The sequence below is a fragment of the Dunckerocampus dactyliophorus genome, chromosome 14 (genome assembly GCF_027744805.1).
Source record: "Dunckerocampus dactyliophorus isolate RoL2022-P2 chromosome 14, RoL_Ddac_1.1, whole genome shotgun sequence".
In the NCBI taxonomy this organism is placed as follows: Eukaryota; Metazoa; Chordata; class Actinopteri; order Syngnathiformes; family Syngnathidae; genus Dunckerocampus; species Dunckerocampus dactyliophorus.
The window spans coordinates 4,164,301-4,182,785 of record NC_072832.1 but is presented as its reverse complement, the minus strand read 5'-3'; the positions used below and the strand labels follow the sequence as shown (position 1 = coordinate 4,182,785).

At 43.9% G+C, this 18,485-nt stretch overlaps 2 protein-coding genes across 4 annotated transcripts; one reads left to right on the top strand and one right to left on the bottom strand.

Moving 5' to 3' along the window:
* The first annotated feature begins 80 nt into the window (after positions 1-80).
* On the top strand, positions 81-11,487 carry prepl (prolyl endopeptidase like). Of its 2 annotated transcripts, none has more exons than XM_054799438.1 (15): positions 81-382; positions 474-593; positions 668-734; positions 802-967; positions 1,041-1,111; positions 1,190-1,316; positions 1,381-1,597; positions 2,612-2,794; positions 2,875-3,087; positions 3,156-3,325; positions 3,382-3,598; positions 3,674-3,823; positions 4,388-4,514; positions 5,439-5,521; positions 7,225-11,487. In XM_054799438.1, the coding sequence occupies exons 1-15, from the start codon at positions 269-271 to the stop codon at positions 7,303-7,305; spliced, it is 2,106 nt and encodes a 701-aa protein (XP_054655413.1). In that variant the 5' UTR covers positions 81-268; the 3' UTR covers positions 7,306-11,487. The 2 variants fall into 2 exon arrangements, with proteins under 2 accessions (XP_054655413.1, XP_054655412.1); XM_054799437.1 differs by having other exon boundaries at positions 2,603-2,794.
* Positions 6,166-18,006, bottom strand: slc3a1 (solute carrier family 3 member 1). Of its 2 annotated transcripts, XM_054799440.1 has the most exons (11): positions 17,936-18,006; positions 16,373-16,891; positions 14,848-15,027; positions 14,610-14,755; positions 14,414-14,539; positions 13,884-14,003; positions 10,718-10,842; positions 10,453-10,654; positions 10,191-10,373; positions 7,971-8,096; positions 6,166-7,895 (listed from the first exon to the last, which is right to left on the bottom strand). In XM_054799440.1, the coding sequence occupies exons 2-11, from the start codon at positions 16,770-16,772 to the stop codon at positions 7,464-7,466; spliced, it is 2,040 nt and encodes a 679-aa protein (XP_054655415.1). In that variant the 5' UTR covers positions 16,773-16,891; positions 17,936-18,006; the 3' UTR covers positions 6,166-7,463. The 2 variants fall into 2 exon arrangements, with proteins under 2 accessions (XP_054655415.1, XP_054655416.1); XM_054799441.1 differs by lacking the exon at positions 17,936-18,006 and having other exon boundaries at positions 16,373-16,937.
* Positions 18,007-18,485: the final 479 nt, after the last annotated feature.

The following is an 18,485-nucleotide window of genomic DNA, read 5'->3' as shown; positions in this document are numbered from 1 at the left end:
ATGGGTAGCTCTGAGGTCGATTGCTTTAGACTGATACTTCTTGCTACGTCATTAGCAGCCGGCTTTGTTTCGGAAGTACGCTTGCTGGGACCCGTGCTCATGTCACATGCTTCTTCTCGTAGCGCAAATGTTAACATATATTGTATAATTTCGTAAAACGGCGCAATGAAAATGCTTTTCTGTACGCTTGTACTCTATATGCGGTAATTTGACCAGTTTGAACCGCTTAAACCTCATCCAAGTTAGCTAATAAATACGGAAAGCAAAAATGGCTGTTCTCGCTGTGCCCCGTTTTATTACATTTCGTTCACATTTTAGTAAGCGTTGCTATTTTCCCTGGATGCAACGTGTCACTCCATCTGTCCGACGTCATCACTCAACGGTAAGACGTTTCTCAATTATTGCACATTTTCTTTTGCTCATAAACGATGCACAGCACATACACATTGACTGACTGTAGTTTTGGACTTCAGTACACATCAGTGGATCACCTCAATCCGGGTCTTGAGAGGTACAAGGACTTGCAAGCGTATTTTAAGAGACACCTGAAGGCAACATACAGCAGGTTCTCAAACACTCTTGACTACTCAGAGGTATGTCCTATTTTCTCCGCACCTTCAAAGATACAGTATAACAAAAATAACCCAAATGATTTGTCTTGTTACAGGTGTATGGACGTCACCATGTTTATTTTATTGAAGGAAACAGCATCTACAGAATGGATAAGACGCAATGTAAGCAATTATGTGCACCACTACAGTATTTATGGGCTACCTTTAATCAATGTTTGTGTGCTTGCAGGTGAGTCACAACCAGAGAAGGTTTTCCACCTGGGACAGATCCCTGCACGTGAGGAAGAAGAAGAGGAAACAGGACCTGAAGCGTGGACTTTGCAGAGAATCCGTCTGTCCCCTCTGGAGAGGCATCTTGCTGCCACAGTGAAGACACATTACAAAGAAGCTTTAAGGTCCATAGATGTGAAGATAATCACACATTTGTTATTTTACCCTTAAATGACCTTATGTGATGATGTCATTCAGGTGTGTGGTCGTGAAGCTTGGACAAAGGAGTTTCAGTGTTGTGCTCACACTGGATGATGTCTTCAGCTTTGGTATGCTTGTAATTAAAACAGTATGGATTAGTTACAACAATGGCAAGAAGTAACAAATATGTGTTCGTGTCTTCCAAGAGTGGGCCACAGATGAGGTTCTGTTCTACACGGTTCAAGAGGGTCTGCAGTGCCATAGAGTCTATCGTCTGGACTTGACCCCTCGTGGAAGTACGATACGGTCTGTTTACGAGGAATCCCAGCCTGAGTAAGTGTAAGAAATGTATATTTCTACTAGTCCATCTTTGTCTTTAAACGCTGTCCCATCCTAGCGTGTTTGTGGAGGTGGCCCTCTCCAGAGATCGCCAGCTGCTCACCATCAACAGCAACAACAGGACCAGCTCAGAGGTGCTGCTGGTTGATGTCTCAGCCCCCGGTCTAGAACCTGTCATGTTTCAGCCACGCCAGACGGAGCTGTTGTACCACGTGGAGCACTGGAAGCGGAACTTGATCATACTGGCCAACACGGGGCCTGGCCAGGAATATCAGGTGAATAATCAATTAATTAATCCGGCCCTTAAATGACATTAGACTGGCACACAAGTTCATGAGGGGGTAGCACATTTCTAAAAACGTGTCACGCAGAAGAGCGATTCTCAACTGGTGGGTCGCGACCCACATGGGCAACTTGGGCAAGCTTGAGCAGGAGGGGAAGGACATTGAGTGTGAACCATCCGATACACAGCTAGATAGCCTTTATATCTGCTGGAGAAGAGCGCGCTATAAAGAGACGAGTGTCTCACCGCTCCAGCTCACTAATGTGTTGCATGGGAAGTTCCGCCCACAATGAAGACTCGCAGGTAGTCTCATGCCCAGTTAGGTCTGTTGACCCAGACACAGGGCTGGTCTACAGGAAAAATTGACCTTGTATTATTATTATTATTATTATTCAACTTACCTGTTGAGTTCATCAGAAAAAAGGGTACATTTGAATAGTACTTTTTATCCGAGGAGTTGAATCAGAGCAACTGGACTAGCTTGATTTTCTTAAAGATGCCTCACCTCGCATCCAGGCCCAAATCCAGGTACTGTCATTCAACTCCACAGATTCACCATGCACTGAAAAGCTTTCCACAGTTATTTACAAATGTTTTTTTTTTTTTAAGTGCTTGGTTTTTTTTAATCATTGCGCCTGAAAGTTTCCCGCGGTCCGGTTCGGCCCCGCCCACGGAACCGGATGGTTGGGGACCTCTGATATAGAGGATCTATGACTAGTACATTTGCAAAGCTCTCCTGTCCTATAGAAGATCTTTGTCCAGTGTTAACACAGTGCTTATTGATTTAGTGAAGTAAGTTTTAGTATATGATGAAAGTTTGTATTTACATTATATTTAAAATAAGAATAATGATGAAGGAAATCTGGTCCCCAAATCAATTCAGTTGAATGGGTCTGGTTTGTTGTGTTTTTAGAAGTAAGTAAATGTCCTTGGTGAATAAATGATATTCCAGTGATGTTACTCAAGATGTATGATTTACGCCTATGCCCCGGGGGAGGTGGTGAAGGCCCCCCTCTCAGAGCCATCCATGTGGTCATGGGAGAGTGTGTTCACCCCCCGTGCCGGCACTGTGCTGAAAGACATGGACGTGGTGGAAGACCACTGTGTGCTGGTTGCTCAGACATCAGCCAATGAGCTTGAGCTGATTGTGATCCCACTTACCCAACCAAGGCAAGCATACACTTTGCAGGTCAGTGCATGTATGTTTTATATTTCTACTCTTTTACAGTATAACAAGTGTGTCACTCAACATTTTGTTAATGCTTGAAGCTCCCCTCCTGGGCCTGCACCGTTGAAAGCAAGCGTCCAGGCCTTGCAGACCAAGGTGTGTTTGAGTTCTTCATCTCCTCTCCAGCCCACCCCCCTGTGTCGTACTGCCTTTACCCAGAGGAAGGGCTCCTTTTATCAGGCACTGATGATGCGTCCGCTCCAAAGAACCAGGAGAGTCCCGTCACCACCACACGCTTAAAGGCCTGCAGCCAAGTAAGAACGCAAAGTCTATCAGCAGCAAGTGCGACTGTTTTAGCTTGAAATAATGATGACTTGTGTAGGATGGTACTTTGGTGCCGTTGACACTGTTGCATGGAGTGAAGTGTTCCAAACAGACGCCTCTGCTGGTGCACGTCTACGGCGCCTATGGCCGAGATGTCAACATGGACTTCTGCCCGGAGAAAAGGCTTCTGCTGGAGAAGGGCTGGGCTCTTGCCTACTGTCACATCAGGTAATGCCCACCACAATCCCAAGACAGCGATGTTACAATCATGATTGTGTTGCTAGAGGGGGAGGAGAGCGTGGACTGGCCTGGCAAAGACAAGCTCGCGTGGAGGGGAAGCTCAAAGGCATAGAAGACCTTCAAGCCTGCCTCCATCACCTCTTCTCCTCTGGAGTCTCCAGCCCCTCGCTGACTGCCCTAGCAGCCTGCAGTGCCGGAGCCGTGCCAGTGGGGGCGCTGTGCAACAGCCGGCCAGACATGATGCAGGCTGCTGTGCTGCAGGTGCTGTGATGTTGCGTGTGCATATACAGTATTTAAAGTACTTTGGTAAATATCGTAAACTATCAACATTTTTAGAGTCCTTTCCTGGACGTGCTGCAAACTATGGACGACGCCGAGCTGCCTCTCACTGTGGAGGACAGGGAAGAGTGGGGCGATCCTATCGGAAACCCAAAACACAGACTCGCCATTGCCTCATATTGTCCAGTTCACAACATTACGCCTCAGGTAGACAAACGCGCTCGGTATCACCCCCTATTGTCCAATTCATTACAATACCATTCGATTAAACACAAAACGCTCAATTACTGCCCCCTAATGTCGCTTTTGTCACATTACCGTTCAGCCAGATGCTTAATGTTTGGTCAGTAACATTACTCTTCCACGAGAAGCCGAACAAGACTCATCGCTGCCCCCTAATGTCTGTTTGACAGCATTACTGGTCAATTAGAAGGCAAACGGACTCATTGCTGCCCCCTAATGCCTTGTTCCTAACATTACTCTTCAATTAGAAACAAAAACAATTAATTTCTGCCCAAGTTTAGCATTCATTTTTGGCATCATTTGGACTCACCATTGCCCCCTTATGTCCAGTAGACTCACCATCGCTCCCTATTGTTCAGTATGTAAGTGTTGAAAAAGAAACAAAGCCCCCTCGTGCCCCTCAGGAGCGTTACTAGTTGAAGTAGGTGTAATGAGGTGACTTCATTCATTTTGACGTACATTTGGAATTTGGTTTTGTTGTGCCTTACTTTTCATGTGTAATTGCTGTCTTTTGTGTGTGTGCGTTAGCGTTATCCATCCATGCTACTGACCGCCTACAGCGGCGACAGCAGGGCACCTCTGGCTGGTGTACTGAAATACAGCGAGAAGCTGAAGGAGGCCGTGCAAGCACACTTCAGCATGGCAGCCAAATTAGGTACCGTACATTTACACATAACACCAACGTATGGGGGGAAACTGCTGCAGCTTTGCTTGCCATTGTGTACATGTACAACATGTATTGTGTACTTTAAAGCCCGAATTATGCTCCAACAACGATTTGGATATCACGGCCGTTGTTCACTACTTCACTGGAAGCTAAATAGCTGGTCAGAAAAAGTTGTTCTGGTGGGGAATTGCAAGTCACGTGTCATCCCCCGCCGAAGAGCTATAAATCAATCAAGACGCTGTCAGAAGGGCCGGCGTAGTGACGACGCTGAAGCATAATTCAGGCTGGGGTGAGACGCTTTAATGGCTCCTTTCAGCGCATGTCAGCACACCCAAAGTAATAGCAATTTAAAGTTCAACGTATAGCACAGGTCACCTTGCAGTACAGTGTGTGTGTGGGTGTGTGCACGCTAATTGCACTCATTTCCCCATAGACGGGCTCTTTCACCCTCTCGTTTCTAATCGGGACTCATCACATCAGCGGTACCCACCCGGCTGCTGTTGTTCATACGCCCTCAGCGGTGTGAGAGATGGATGGATGGATGGGAGTGGTGGTGGGGGGGTGAGTGGGGGGTGTTTCTGTGGTGAGCATACGTCTAATCGGACTCTCTCGGCGCTCTGGAGTCTATTTGATAAAGTGCTGATGGCACACAGAGGCAGGCAGTTCAAGGCCCATTAGCATGGTAAAGAGATAGCGTATCAGAGCGGGAGATTAGACGCCACAAACTGGGGAGCTGTCAAGGTCAAGACCGCGCTTGTGAAACAGCTACAATGGGGAGGGTGGAGGGGTGAGGACGATAAGCTGAATTAACGAGGAGAGAGGCAGATCGGGCCGGGGCGTGAGATGGACTGGAAGTGGACATCCAGTGAGGAGGAATAGCGCTAAATAGTGTTGGCTTTTGTTTTTTGACAGAACCTGAACCAAACATTGTTGTGAATATCAAGCACGGAGAAAATCACCTGGAAGCAGATGACTGGGAGATGACGCTGGAGGAGGTAAACCCTCTGAAAAACTGAGCATTTCCTTAATACACAAGTAAGGGTAGTTTTACACCAGTCCAGGATGTGTAAGTTAGCAAAGTGTACTGCACTTCGGCGCGGATTGGAAGATTACTTGCACTAGTAAAAAAATAAAAAAATGGGTGTCGAGCGTGCTCAAGAACGCAACAGATTGTTGCCGTCATCCTTCGTTTATCGCGTTGAATTGGTTCCAGACCCGACCGTGATAAGTAAATGTTCGTGAAGTAGGATATTTCCATAGTTAGAGCATATAAAACCTGCTTACAACCTTCTAAATACACTTTTTAACATTATTAGAGCCCTCTAGATATGAAATAAAACCCATATATTACCTTTGCAGTCGTATTACCCAATATAGTGGACATAATAAGAGAAAATATGCCATAAAATTCATGCTTGTATATGTCACAAGTAGTACATTTGTTGGGGATGTGTAGAGGACAGGACGTGACGTCAGGGATTCAGAGTTGAGTTTTAGCTTGGCTAGGGATTATTGTGTTAATGCGTCTCACCGAACATGACAGTAACATTACTGACACCTAGTGACCAGTCCAGAATACTACATATCATCACAACTAATCATTTAGCCATTTTTATACTTGAAAATGCTTAATTTAGGCAAAAAATGAGTATCATTTGCTTAAGTATGCATATTTTTTACTAATAATAGGCCGTATTCAACCACAAAAAGCATGATTTATTAATTAATATATTTTTGAAAACCGTGAGAAAGAGTGAACCCATGAAATTCAAAGCTCCAAGTGGTGAGGGATTACTGTATATCGAAATAAAGCAATTCAGCAACAATTTTAAATCTTTTCAAGGGACAATCCTAGAGAAAGTAAACTTGTCCTTTGGAGTAGTCAGTGTACATCTTTGTACCGTGATATAGATTTACTGTATATTGAAAATGAGTCGCCACACAGTCGTTACTGTCTAAAAAGTGATGGCAAGATAATTCTGTCGCGCCCCATATCAAGCATGTTGCATGAGTGCTGCCAGTTCCGGGAGCCGCGGTTCATTGAGGAAAAACATGAATTCCGTCCTCTACTGTGACATTGTGAAGCAGAGCATGATGCCCTTTCTTGGCAAACCGGGCTGCTTGGCAGTTTTCCAACATGATAAGGAGCCCAAACACACCCCCAAGATGTGAAGAAGGGCTTTGCTGAGGAAGCTGAAGGTGATGGAGTGACCAAGTATGTCTCCTCCACACCTGAACCCAATTGAGCACCTTTGGGGCATCCTCAAGTGGAAGAAAAGAAGGCGGAGGAGCCGAAGATGTCGAATGTCCATCAGTGACGTCATCACGGAGTAGTGGCAGAGAATTCCAGTGCGGCTCTGCTCAATTCCATGCCCAAGAGGATTAAGGCCGTGCTAGATAACAATAGTGCTCACACTAAATATTCACACCAAGGGCACAATTTGGACATGTTCACTGTGAGGTGTACACAGTTGTGTTGCCAGCTATTTTGGGCAACCATGCCTTTGTGTTGACTCATTTTCAGTGGATCGTATGCCTATACTGCTAAACACGCTGTATACTGACTACTCTGTAGTATAACCGAGTTTACTTTCTATAGTATTGTCCCTTGACAAGATGTCATAAAATGCTTGCTGAAATGTGAGGCGTTTACTCACTTGTCTCAGATATTGTAAATGTCTGTTCTCCCCCAACACAGGAAGCCCTCAAGCTAGCGTTTCTCTACAAGGAGCTGGGCCTGGATCCGCCTCGATCTTCTCGACGGCGGAGGAAGAGATAAAAGACTGTGGATGAGAAGAACCCAAACGTTTTGTGCTGCTGCACATTTGCAGAAGACAGGACAAGAAGGGATGTCATGCTTTCTGATTGAATTAAGACATGGAACAACTTCATGGGATCCATTAAAAGATGCTGCAGGATGTAAAGATTTCCTTCATGTTAGCAGGTATAGAGAATGTCCATCACACTTAAATAACAGGCTTTCTCAGAGACATAACACTGTCCAGGATGGTTGGTGTTAAAGCGCGCGTGGGCGGAGAACCGAATCATCAATCCCTCTCCAGCCTCGGTCAGAATCTGAGATTTGTGCACCACATTGCCGTCGTTGGTTCGATTGGTGCTCATCAGAACATTCAGCTGCTCGGGCAGCTCGCCGACAGAGGACAGATCCGTGGCGGCGGACTCTTGGCCGAAATTGAGCACCAGGAGGAAGGCGTGGTCCAGCCCGTCCAGTTCTCGGATGTAGGAGAAGACATTGTTGTCTGCGTGGACGTAGCAGAACCAGCCTCGTTTAAGCGGCAGCTCCAGCTGACGCAACGTGTTGAGGAGGCGGTACTGAGACAGGATCGAACCTTCGTCTTGCTTCTGGACCTGAATGCGGACACATGGAAACAACTGAATGCACAGTTGGGAATAAAAAGCGTTATTAGGGTGTGTTGCGTTCACCTCCACGTTGACTCGACTGTAGTCAGGATGCACAGGCAACCACGTCATGTTGGTTCTGTTGTTGAAGCCTGCATTGACGGCAGAACTCCACTGCATTGGAGAACGCTGAGGATCTCTACCGGCACTCTGCAGTAATTTTATGTACACTTTATTAGGTACACCTGCTTGATCTAACACAAGAACTGTATGCCTTATCCAAGTTTTTGTAATTACCGCAGTTCCACTGCACTACAAACTACAACTACAATCACATGATTGTTGGAAATACTCTAAATTAAGCATTATTACTAGGGATGTGCCGATCCGATGTATTTTGAAGATCGAATAATTACAGTACAGTACAATTTGCTGCATTTAAGTCTGCACAGAAACCCCCAAAAATACAGTCAAAACATGTGAATGCAATTAATGACATGGTGTCTTTGAACACATGCTCATTAGTGATGGTAAACTCCATTCCTTTAACTGGCTCAAGTTTGTATGAGGCACTCACTAAAGCGAATAGAGCACTCAATTCACTCGAGTCGGGTGTCACAATGCACGCGACTCCCATAGACATACTGTATGCCCGCGCTAAGCAAACACCTCACTGTGATGGTTGGCCCGTTGCAGCAATACGTTTATGTGGCAGACGTGCCAAACTAATGCAAGAAAATGGACCAAACTTAGTCAAGCGCCTTTCTACGAAGAAGGATGGTTTCACAGCGGGAATCAATAATAGTCTGTTTAACAGCTGTTAATTTTGTTATCTTGAGCTAAAAAAAATGATGATTGAACAATTTATTTCTCATGTATATGTATTACTCCAAAACATGCATCAAATTAAATTCAGGTTTGTGTCAGATAGTACAAGAATTGTTTTACTCAAAAAAAAAAAAAAAAAAAGACACCCAAACAATTATTTTTTTAATAATGACCTATTTGCCAGGAGCCCTTGGAATTGTCTAACGGTGCCCCTGCCCACTACCACTCATCATAAATACATTGGAAAAATGTACAGTTAATCCATGTGATCGGTATCGGAATCAGCGGCATAGAACCCTGATCAGAGCATCCCTAAATTGCGCAATTATTGCCATTACCTTGTTTCCTTTTTAATTTAGCCTGTGGCAGCAGGATACGAGCGAATACCCGCGAGTCCCGGTTCAGTGGAAAACTTGCGAGTTTTGAACGACTGGGTCAATACTCGACCATATCTGTCGTTCATGATAACGCGGTTAAAGTGTGATTCACATGTTCTGCTTTTATTAAAGAAACTAGTGTTAGGTAAATACATTTTCAGACATGGTGCTATCTTTTAGTTTGATTTCAAGTTTCAGTTCATTTGGAGCTGTTAATCATCCTGTCATTTTCCTCCTCTAAAACCTAATCGTCAGGTTAGAAATCTAGGGGTAATAGTGGACCCAGATCTGAATTTTAACAGCCACATTACTCCACAACATCATCAGCTTTTTACCACCTAAAAAGCATTGCCAAAATCAGGGGAATAGTGTCTAAGCCAGACTTAGATAGACTAATCCATGCCTTTGTCTCCAGCAGACTAGGCGGTAGTGACGGCCTTCTCAGCGGGCTCTCTAAACCAGCAGTAAAACAGCTGCAGTACATCCAGAATGCTGCTGCTCGAGTCCTGACTAGAACCAGGAAATATGACCATACTAGTCCAGTGCTCAGTTCTCTGCACTGGCTTCCTGTTGCTCAGAGAATAGACTTTAAAACAGCTCTGCTTGTGTCTTGTCTTGTCTGTTTGTCTTTTCATGGTCTTGCGCCAAAGTACATCTCTGACATGTTAGAGCCACATAAACCATCTGGAGCTCTGACAAGCTCAGTGAGTGGTTACCTTCGGGTGCCCAGAGTCAGGACTAAACATGGTAAGGCTGCGTTTCAGTTTTATGCTGTCAAAATCTGGAACAATCTTCCAGAAGATGTGCGACTTTGGCAATGTTCAAATGCAGGCTGAAAACACTTCTATTCAACTGTGCATATGACAACTGAAAGTACAGTATTTTACCTGCACTCTTTTTTGTTTTATGGAATGATTTTAGAATGATTTTAAGTTTTTATGGAATGATTTTATGAAGTGATTGCATCTTTTCTGTAAAGCACTTTGAATTACCTGCAAATCGTGATTAACATGATTAGTTAATTTGGAAACTGATTAATCTGATTCAAAATGTTAATCATTTGACAGCCCTAATTTACATAAAAAATGTGTACTAGTACCATATTGTGTCTGCCTGCAGGGTCCTGAATCTGACTTTGTGTCACGTTGATGTTCTCCATGCCGATCTCCTCGCCATAGTAGGTGGACGGCGTCCCGGGAAGGGTCAGCAGGAGCATGTTGATGACCCTAACGTAGCGCTGACCCGCAGCGGAGGCCATGCGAGGCTTGTCGTGGTTCCCGAGCTGATCAGTGGGAGAAGAGGAATGAATAAGATGTAGTGATGAACAACAAGGCAGGAAGGCTGTGAATGCAGAGACTGACCAGCCAGTTGGGCCACAGCCCTGAGGGCATGTTTCCCATCCAAAGGTGGACCAGATGTTTGAGCCACAAGCCGCTGGTGTTGCGAGGCAGATCCATGAGGTAGAAGTTAAAGGGAAAGTCGCTCTCTTTCACCAGAGGCGTCCCGTAGTACATCATGGTCTTGTCCACCTCCTGGTCATCGTAGGATTCTGTCACCATCAGCCTGGGACACAGACGCAATTTCATACAAGGTCCAGAAGAAAACAAAAATGAACTCTTGCCGTACCGGTATCTGCCAGGCTCCTGGCTGTAGACGTCCATGAGAGCCCTCCACCCCCTCAGCAGGTCATGCAGGCCCAGCTGAGTGGTGGTGTAGTCATGGTGGAGGTCCCACTCGGAGGTCACGGACTCCTGGATTGGGTCGAAAATAAAGAGTAAACATGTAGTATGCCTCCAGTGTGTTGGCCAAAACATTAGGTACACCTGCACAATCGAATCAGAATAAAATCCAATATATCTTTAAAAAATACATACATATGCTGTTTTCATTTTTTTGTTAAGATTGAAACTTCATGCTAATAAAGTGACATTATTTTTCTTCATAATATTACATTATTCTTGTAAAAATACGTTTTCCCAGTTTTTTGTCTTTATATTTTGACTTTATTCTTATAAAATTACTGCAGATTTTTCAATTTTTGCTGTTTTTTTAGTTTTCCTGGTAAATTGAATTCTTAGAATGTGCTGCAGGCCAATAAAAAACAGCCGCGGGCCACAAATGGCTTTGGACAACCCTGTTCTCGACCCTTGTAACAAATACAGTATGTGCATTGACGCGCATTGTGTAATTGTTACTTACTTTTATGGCTCCACAATATGCTGTACAATGTATGATGATAACAGATTGACTGGATCTTAGTAAGAGCTGTTTAAATGTCAATAAAAATGCACACTATTGTGAAGCACCAACTGCTCATTGTGTCTAACTGAGGAGTCATCATCCTCCAGTCAAGTACAGCTTGTCCATGAATAGTAAGTGACATCCTGCTTTATAACAGTGTTGCAGTGTGCTGAGTTAACCTACTAAAATATGCCGCTAATCTCCCCTTACGTGGGAAATAAATTGTGTCGTTCTGTGTAAATGTGCGTCTACTTATTTCACAGAGAAAAATGAGCAATCATTGAATAACAGCACAGCGGCGTGTGCATGAACTCTCCCACTCGTTTGCTCTAAAAGCAGCTCCGTCCCACGCGGCTGGTTTTATCCCTCCGCTCATTAAAATGTGGACTCTGACATGACGCGTTATGCAAGTCAACGAAATCATCTTCATGATTATGCAACAGAATAGCTGCACCACTCTTGAATTTGCAGTGGTTTGGAAATCCACTGTATTCTGCTATTTACAGTATTAAAAGATCAAAATCAGTACAGGTGGTCCTCGGGTTACCAATGAGGATCCGCTCCTAGACAGTGCTCTAAGTCGGATCTTATACCTAAATTAACTTTAAATAGGTTTTACACAGTACACACCAAGGACATAAAATACAGTAAAAAAAAACACTAAATACTAACTAATATTATTTTTATTATGATATTATAAAATAATAAAAGTCAAAAGCCCAAACAGCCTTTTGAGCACAATAATAAGACCGCTATGTTGCTTGGTTATTACTGTCGCTTTCATAGGATCAAATCTTTTAACATGCTACGTGGCAGGAAAGAGTTTTGTGCTTTCCGACTGTCTGTGGGTGCAGGAGGAGGAGGAGGACGGCTGCGTGCAGAAAGGACAGTTGAGTTTGCTGACATTGTTTTTGGCGTAATTCGTCCGACAGTCGCCTGTTTTGTTTTTGCAATAAAGAGATTGTTGATCGGCCGCCTCCTCGTCATGCTTACAACGTCCGGGCAGACTTTGCAATATGATCCTTATCCTTAATGATGGTTGCGACACTCGAGTTTTGATTGTAGTGTGGCTGCCCAAAGTGTATTCTACTGATGTAAAAAGTCTCATGTTTACCGAAGCAAAATTGAGTTTTTAATTGATTTATGGTGGCACATCTGAATCCACGGGACGCCGTAAACCAAGGACCATCTCTGTTTGGATTTTGGTCTCTAATGATCAAAGCCTATGAATCTCATCATTACACAAGTTTAAACACGCCAACTACAAACCATAGTGATGACAAAGTGGAATCAATCTAAGAGGACATAAACAAATGTCTACACTATGCAAAAGTCAGACAAAAATATCATAAATCAAGGCGACTTCCATGCAAAGATTGCAAGTACTGAGAGCAACAACACAGGAAAGTTTAGCATCGGGGGAAACCAACTAAAGGGGATACAGGATGATTGAGTTTTCTGGAATTGCAACTGGCAAGCAGTGTGGAATGTGTAGACGCGGCTAGCCGGCGAAGACTCAGCGGGATCATCTTTCATCATCATTCATTAGCAGTGAGAATCTTCATACATTTTATGAATTAAAATGTGTTTAATAAGTGAAAATCAGAACATCCAAGTCTGAGTCCATGGTTCTTGCCCAGTGGAGTGGAGTGGAGTGCCATCTCCGGGTCGGGAATGAGATCGTGCCCCATGTGGAGTGGGTGCCAGACTCTGCATCGGTCCATTGTGGTGAACAGGGAGCTGACCCGAAAGGCAAAGCTCTCAATTTGCCGGCCGATCTACGTTCCTACCCTCACCTATGGTCACAAGCTTTGGGTAGCGACTGAAAGAACAAGATGGCTGGTACAAGCGGCCGAAATGAGTTTTCTCCATAGGGTGGCTGGGCTCTTCCTTAGAGATAAGGTGAGAAGCACTGTCATCCGGAAGAAACTCAGAGGAGAACCGCTGCTCCTTCGCATTGAGAGGAGCCAGACGAGGTGGCTCAGGCATCTGGTCAGGATGCCTCCTGGACACCTCCGTGGGGAGGTGTTCAGTGCACGTCCGACCGGTGGGAGGCCTCGGGGAAGACATGTTGGAGAGACTAAGTCTCTTAACTGGCCCGGGAACGCCTTGGGATCCGCCAGGAGGAGCTGGAAAAGTAGCCAGGGAGAGGGAAGGCTGGGCTTCCCTGCTTCGGCTGCTGCCCCCGTGACCCGACCTCTGCAAAGCGGAAGAAGATGGATGGATGGATGGATGGATGGGTGGATGGATGGATGTTTATAATAAGTGTGTGAGGGATATTATAGGGTTTAATGTCAAACATAGGCATTTTTATGGGTGTGCTCATTATTCGTGGCTTTTCGCTATCCGGAGTGGGTCTTGGAAGGTAACCCCCGCAAACAGCAGGGGTCTACTGCATTGTTAAATTCCATAGCCATGTCAATCAAACCATAGTATTCTTATCTTTGTAAAGGCTGAATGTGACACAGCTGTACCTAATTTTGCATCCCCTGTGTGTGCACCTTAAATTGCACCAGTTAAGAATGTGTTTGTAACGCAGTCATAAGCTTACAGGACGTTCATTTGGATCAACCTGGGGTTCATCCCTCAGGTGTGTGGCCTCCAGCAGATGCTTGACCGCACCTATTCGGAAGCCGTCCACCCCCTTGTCCAGCCAGAAACTGATGATATCCTGAAATAAAAGAGTTGCTTTTAGAGAGTCAGTAACTAGAAATGAAAAAAAATAAATAAATCAACACAAGGTGGAAAATTTGGGTGCAATTTGCTGACTTGCACTTTGAGCTGCATATGACAGCAGTTAAAAACACGCCAACTTGAAGTTAATGTGCAATACTGTCAAGCAGGTTGCAATGCAATATGGAGGTCCTCGCACGGCCGGATTTTTGTGCCATAAAATATGTTTAGTGAGTGGTTCTATTGTTTCATAAGGCCTTATTATATATATCATTAGTTCTCAATTGAAATCTGAATAAAAGGCTGAAAAGGTGTTGAAGTTCGAAGAATTTTCTTATTAGAAAAGCTTTAAAGCGCATTTCCTCCAGGAGGCATAAACAAGAACATTGAGTGCTGGTGTTATCTTACAAGCATCTCTTGGCGGACGTGAGGGTTTCTCAAGTTCAGGTCAGGTTGCTCCTGAAGGAACTGGTGCAGGTAACACTGTCCCCGAACTCCGTCATACGTCCATGATGAGTTCCCAAACACGCTCACCTGAAAGAAGAGGGAATCGTAGGGAGGCTTAACCTTTAATCTAGTTTTCTAAAAACGGAGATGAACCCACCCAGTTATTGGGCTTTGGTCCTGTTGCATTGCAGTCCGCCCAGATGTAGTAGTCCTCATAGTGTGGATCTCTGATGCGGCTCAGGTTAAACCAGCGGTGTTTGTCGCTGGTGTGATTGGGGATAAAGTCCATAATCAGCTTCAAACCTGGTTTAAAAAAAAAACTAAACATGTAGACGTGCATCCTGTAAAATATGTTACCACCTTAATTTCCAAAAGAACTATTCTAAGGGGCTCACCTAATTTGTGCATCTCAGCCAAAAGGTCCTCAAAGTCCTGCATGGTCCCGAAAAGAGGGTCAATGGAGCGGAAATCTTCCACGTCGTAGCCAAAGTCCGTCATGGGAGAGCGGTAGAAGGGGGCGACGCACACCGACTTGATGCTCAGGTACTCAAAATGGCCCAGCTTCTCCTGAATGCCTGCCAGCCACACACACACACGCAAACCATGAGCATCAACACAACTGGTAACAACTGCCCAACAAAGCTGAAAAATGGCAGGGGGAGTCAGCATAAACACACTCAGACAAAGTGTGGGAAAGAAAGGTCCAAAATATTCCTAGTTTTACAAGTTATGACTTTGTTTTGCAATTAGATCTTGTCTATGAGCTTGCTTCTTGTCCAGGTCCAACTTTCCTTAACTAATTCAAGGTGAACACACAGACTGTATGCACACTACACAATATAAATGTATGTATATTGTATGTGTATGTATATTGTTAGTTAAATCTGTAATTAATTAATCAGACCTATTTTTAAACTTTACAATAAAAAAACAACAAAAAATAAATAAAATAAAAAAGTCTACAATAGACATTCTAACGATTACCTAATTTAACTAAGGTTTTCCCATACTGTTATTTGTTTTCTTATTAAAAATTTACCAAAAGTATTGTTATAAAATATTCTGTACGTGTGTTAAGTGTTCTTACAGTAACACAGTCATCCCTCATTTACCGCGGTTAATTGGTTCCATATTCAGCCGTGATAAGTGAATTTCTTTGACGTAGGATTCCATATTAATAAACAGAGTATTTTTGTAGAGCCCTGTAGACATGAAATAAACCCTATAGTCGCATTTACACTCCTATTCTACTTTGTTTACAACACATTGCACAGGCTTCAGGATAACTGCAGGGACACAAGTGACGGCCGCCGCTAGCGTAGCAAGCTACCGAGCTAACTAGTTAGCCTCTCCAATTTACTTATTCTTAATTTATGAAAGTGTTTCAAAGGGAGTGGGGAAGAAGGACAAAGTGAGAAGCAGAAACTTACCACTTCCACACAGAATGGAGGGGACAACCTTTGTTCACGGTATCATGTCAGACATATCGTGGCTGACGACATACAGTGTGGAGATAATGTAATATAACGTCATGTCCCATCAATGCAACATTACTGATGCCTAGTGACCACAATACTACGTATAATTTGTCTTTCAGTATTTTTGGAAAAATTGGCCATAGTCAGCCACGAAACAGCGATCATTTATTAATACATTTTTGAAAAACTGTGCGTGAGGAAGCGATGTTCGAAGCGCAATGTAGCGAGGGATGACTGTAGTCAAAAACTGCCAAATTAATGCAGATTATTTAGTCTCTGTCATGTCTGTCTTCCTGTTTATACTAGCTCGTGGGCGTGGCTTTCATTTGCCATTTTTGTTTTAACCAATGGAGGTACAAACGATAGTGCCTCATCGAATTCTGCCTGGCAACAAGTAGCACACGCGTGACTATTAGTGTAGGAAAATATGAAGCTTGCTCACCTTTGAGGTCTCCAACACCGTCTCCGTCTGAGTCCTTGAATGAGCGTGGGTAGACCTGGTAAATGGGGGACACCTGCCACCAGCTGAGGCAGCGGGGGGACAGTGCCACCACGGTGATGGTGAGAGCCACCAGCACCAGTGTGCAGGCCACCGTCAGCCAGAACAGGATCTCTCTCGGGACTCTGTAGCATGCCTGGGAAGAGTAGAGCAACAACACCTCCTTGGGCATGCCGGCGTACGGCTTGATCTCGGTGTACTCCTCCACCAGTTCCGGGCTCTCCATGGGGGAGTCCGCCACCACCTTTTCTCCTGGCTCTGCTGTGGTGCTGCTGTCCTCTACCTTCTTGTCATCTTCCACATCCTGGAAGGCCAGATTTAGAGTGCCCTTTTCCAGCTCCATGTTGTCTTACCTGCAGTCTTGGAATGCACCAGTCTTGCTTCCTTTTTAAAAGTGTGAAGGGAGGAGGGCAGAGTTCGCTCCCTTTTCTTTATCTCACTCACACGCAGGCGCACTGAAACCTGTGGAATGTGGTGAGAATGGTTTAGAGATTAATGTTCTCTCTCTGCACAAATACCACTGGAGAAAGTCCCATAAACGTTGCAATATCTGGACCTCCTCATGCAAATCATTAAGATAACCAAAATATAAAACTCAATTTCATGCTGTTGTACAAACAGAAACACAACAAAACTAAGAACTAATACGGTTGTCCAAAGTGCAGCTCAGGGGCCATTTGCAGCAAAACAGCCCCTGGCCATCACACTGCCACCACCATATTTTGCTGTTGGTATGATGTTCTTTTTCTGAAATGCGGTGTTACTTTTACACCAGATGTAATGGGACACTCACCTTCCAAAAAGTTCAACTTTTGCCTTTTCAGTATTTTCCCAAAGGTATTGGGGATCATCAAGATGTTCTCTGGCAAAATTGAGATGAGCCTAAATGTTCTTTTTGGAACTCCGCTATGCAGGCCCTTTTTGCCCAGTGTCTTTCTTATGGTGGAGTCGTGCACATTGATCTTAACCAAGGCAAGTGAGGCCTGCAGTTCTTTGGATGTTGTTGTGGGGTCTTTTGTGACCTCTTGGATGAGTCGTCAAGCGGTCTGAAGCTTCCCTGTAACATTAAGCCCATCTAAATAATTTGGTAATTTGGTGTTTTATCATATTTACCCATCCTAAATTTCCTGCAGCTTTATTCTTTGTTTTGTTTTTTATATTACGACTACAAAAATTTCATTTTTTTCAACAATTTGATATTTTTTCTTATGAATTTATTCTCCTAATATTTTGTCTTTACGCTCTTAGAATGAATGTTTTTTCTATTTTTGCTGTTGCTTTTTTTAGTTTTCTTGTTTAACTGTATTTTTAAAATGTGCTGAGGGCCAATAGAAAAACAGCCACGGGCCGTAAATGGCCCCCAGGCTGCACTTTGGACATTCCTACTGTAAACATACTGATACTGCACAATCTGTTTGTTGTTGTACTGTATTACAAACAACAGACTGAAAGACAAATATCCTGGGGGCTAAGCCTCTCTTGTCCTTAATACCTAGTGACTTTTACCTATCTTCAGCTCAGCACATCTTTGGTGGTTTGGCACACTTTTACTAGTTCTGTAGCGGTTCCCACCATGGTATAGAACATTCTGCAGGATCATCCTGCACAGAGATCACTTGCAAGAGCACAACACACACACTTCATGGCAACAGGTAAAAAAGCGACGCCTGTTTCATTGGGTTGATGGTTTATTTCACATGGTTTGTGTTTTTATTTTTGACATTTATGGTCAATGTAGAAAGTTGAAAAGTAACAATGTCATACCCTCTGACCCTCCTGCAGGCAGTTTAAGAGGTCAAATGCCAGGATGAGTTGAACCTTGTGACTTAAATTGTCTTAAAAATACAGCATTTATCATAGCTTAACTGCAAGAGAATAATAACAGGCAATCATACACAATAAAACTTCAGACATAGAAGGTGGCATTTGGGTTAATTTACATCCCTGATAATAAGTTGTAATATACAAGCATGCATCTATGTGGCCATTTGGCCCACAGTCATCCCGAAAATAAGTAAACGTGACAATAACGATGAGCATCATCTCCTAAAACACA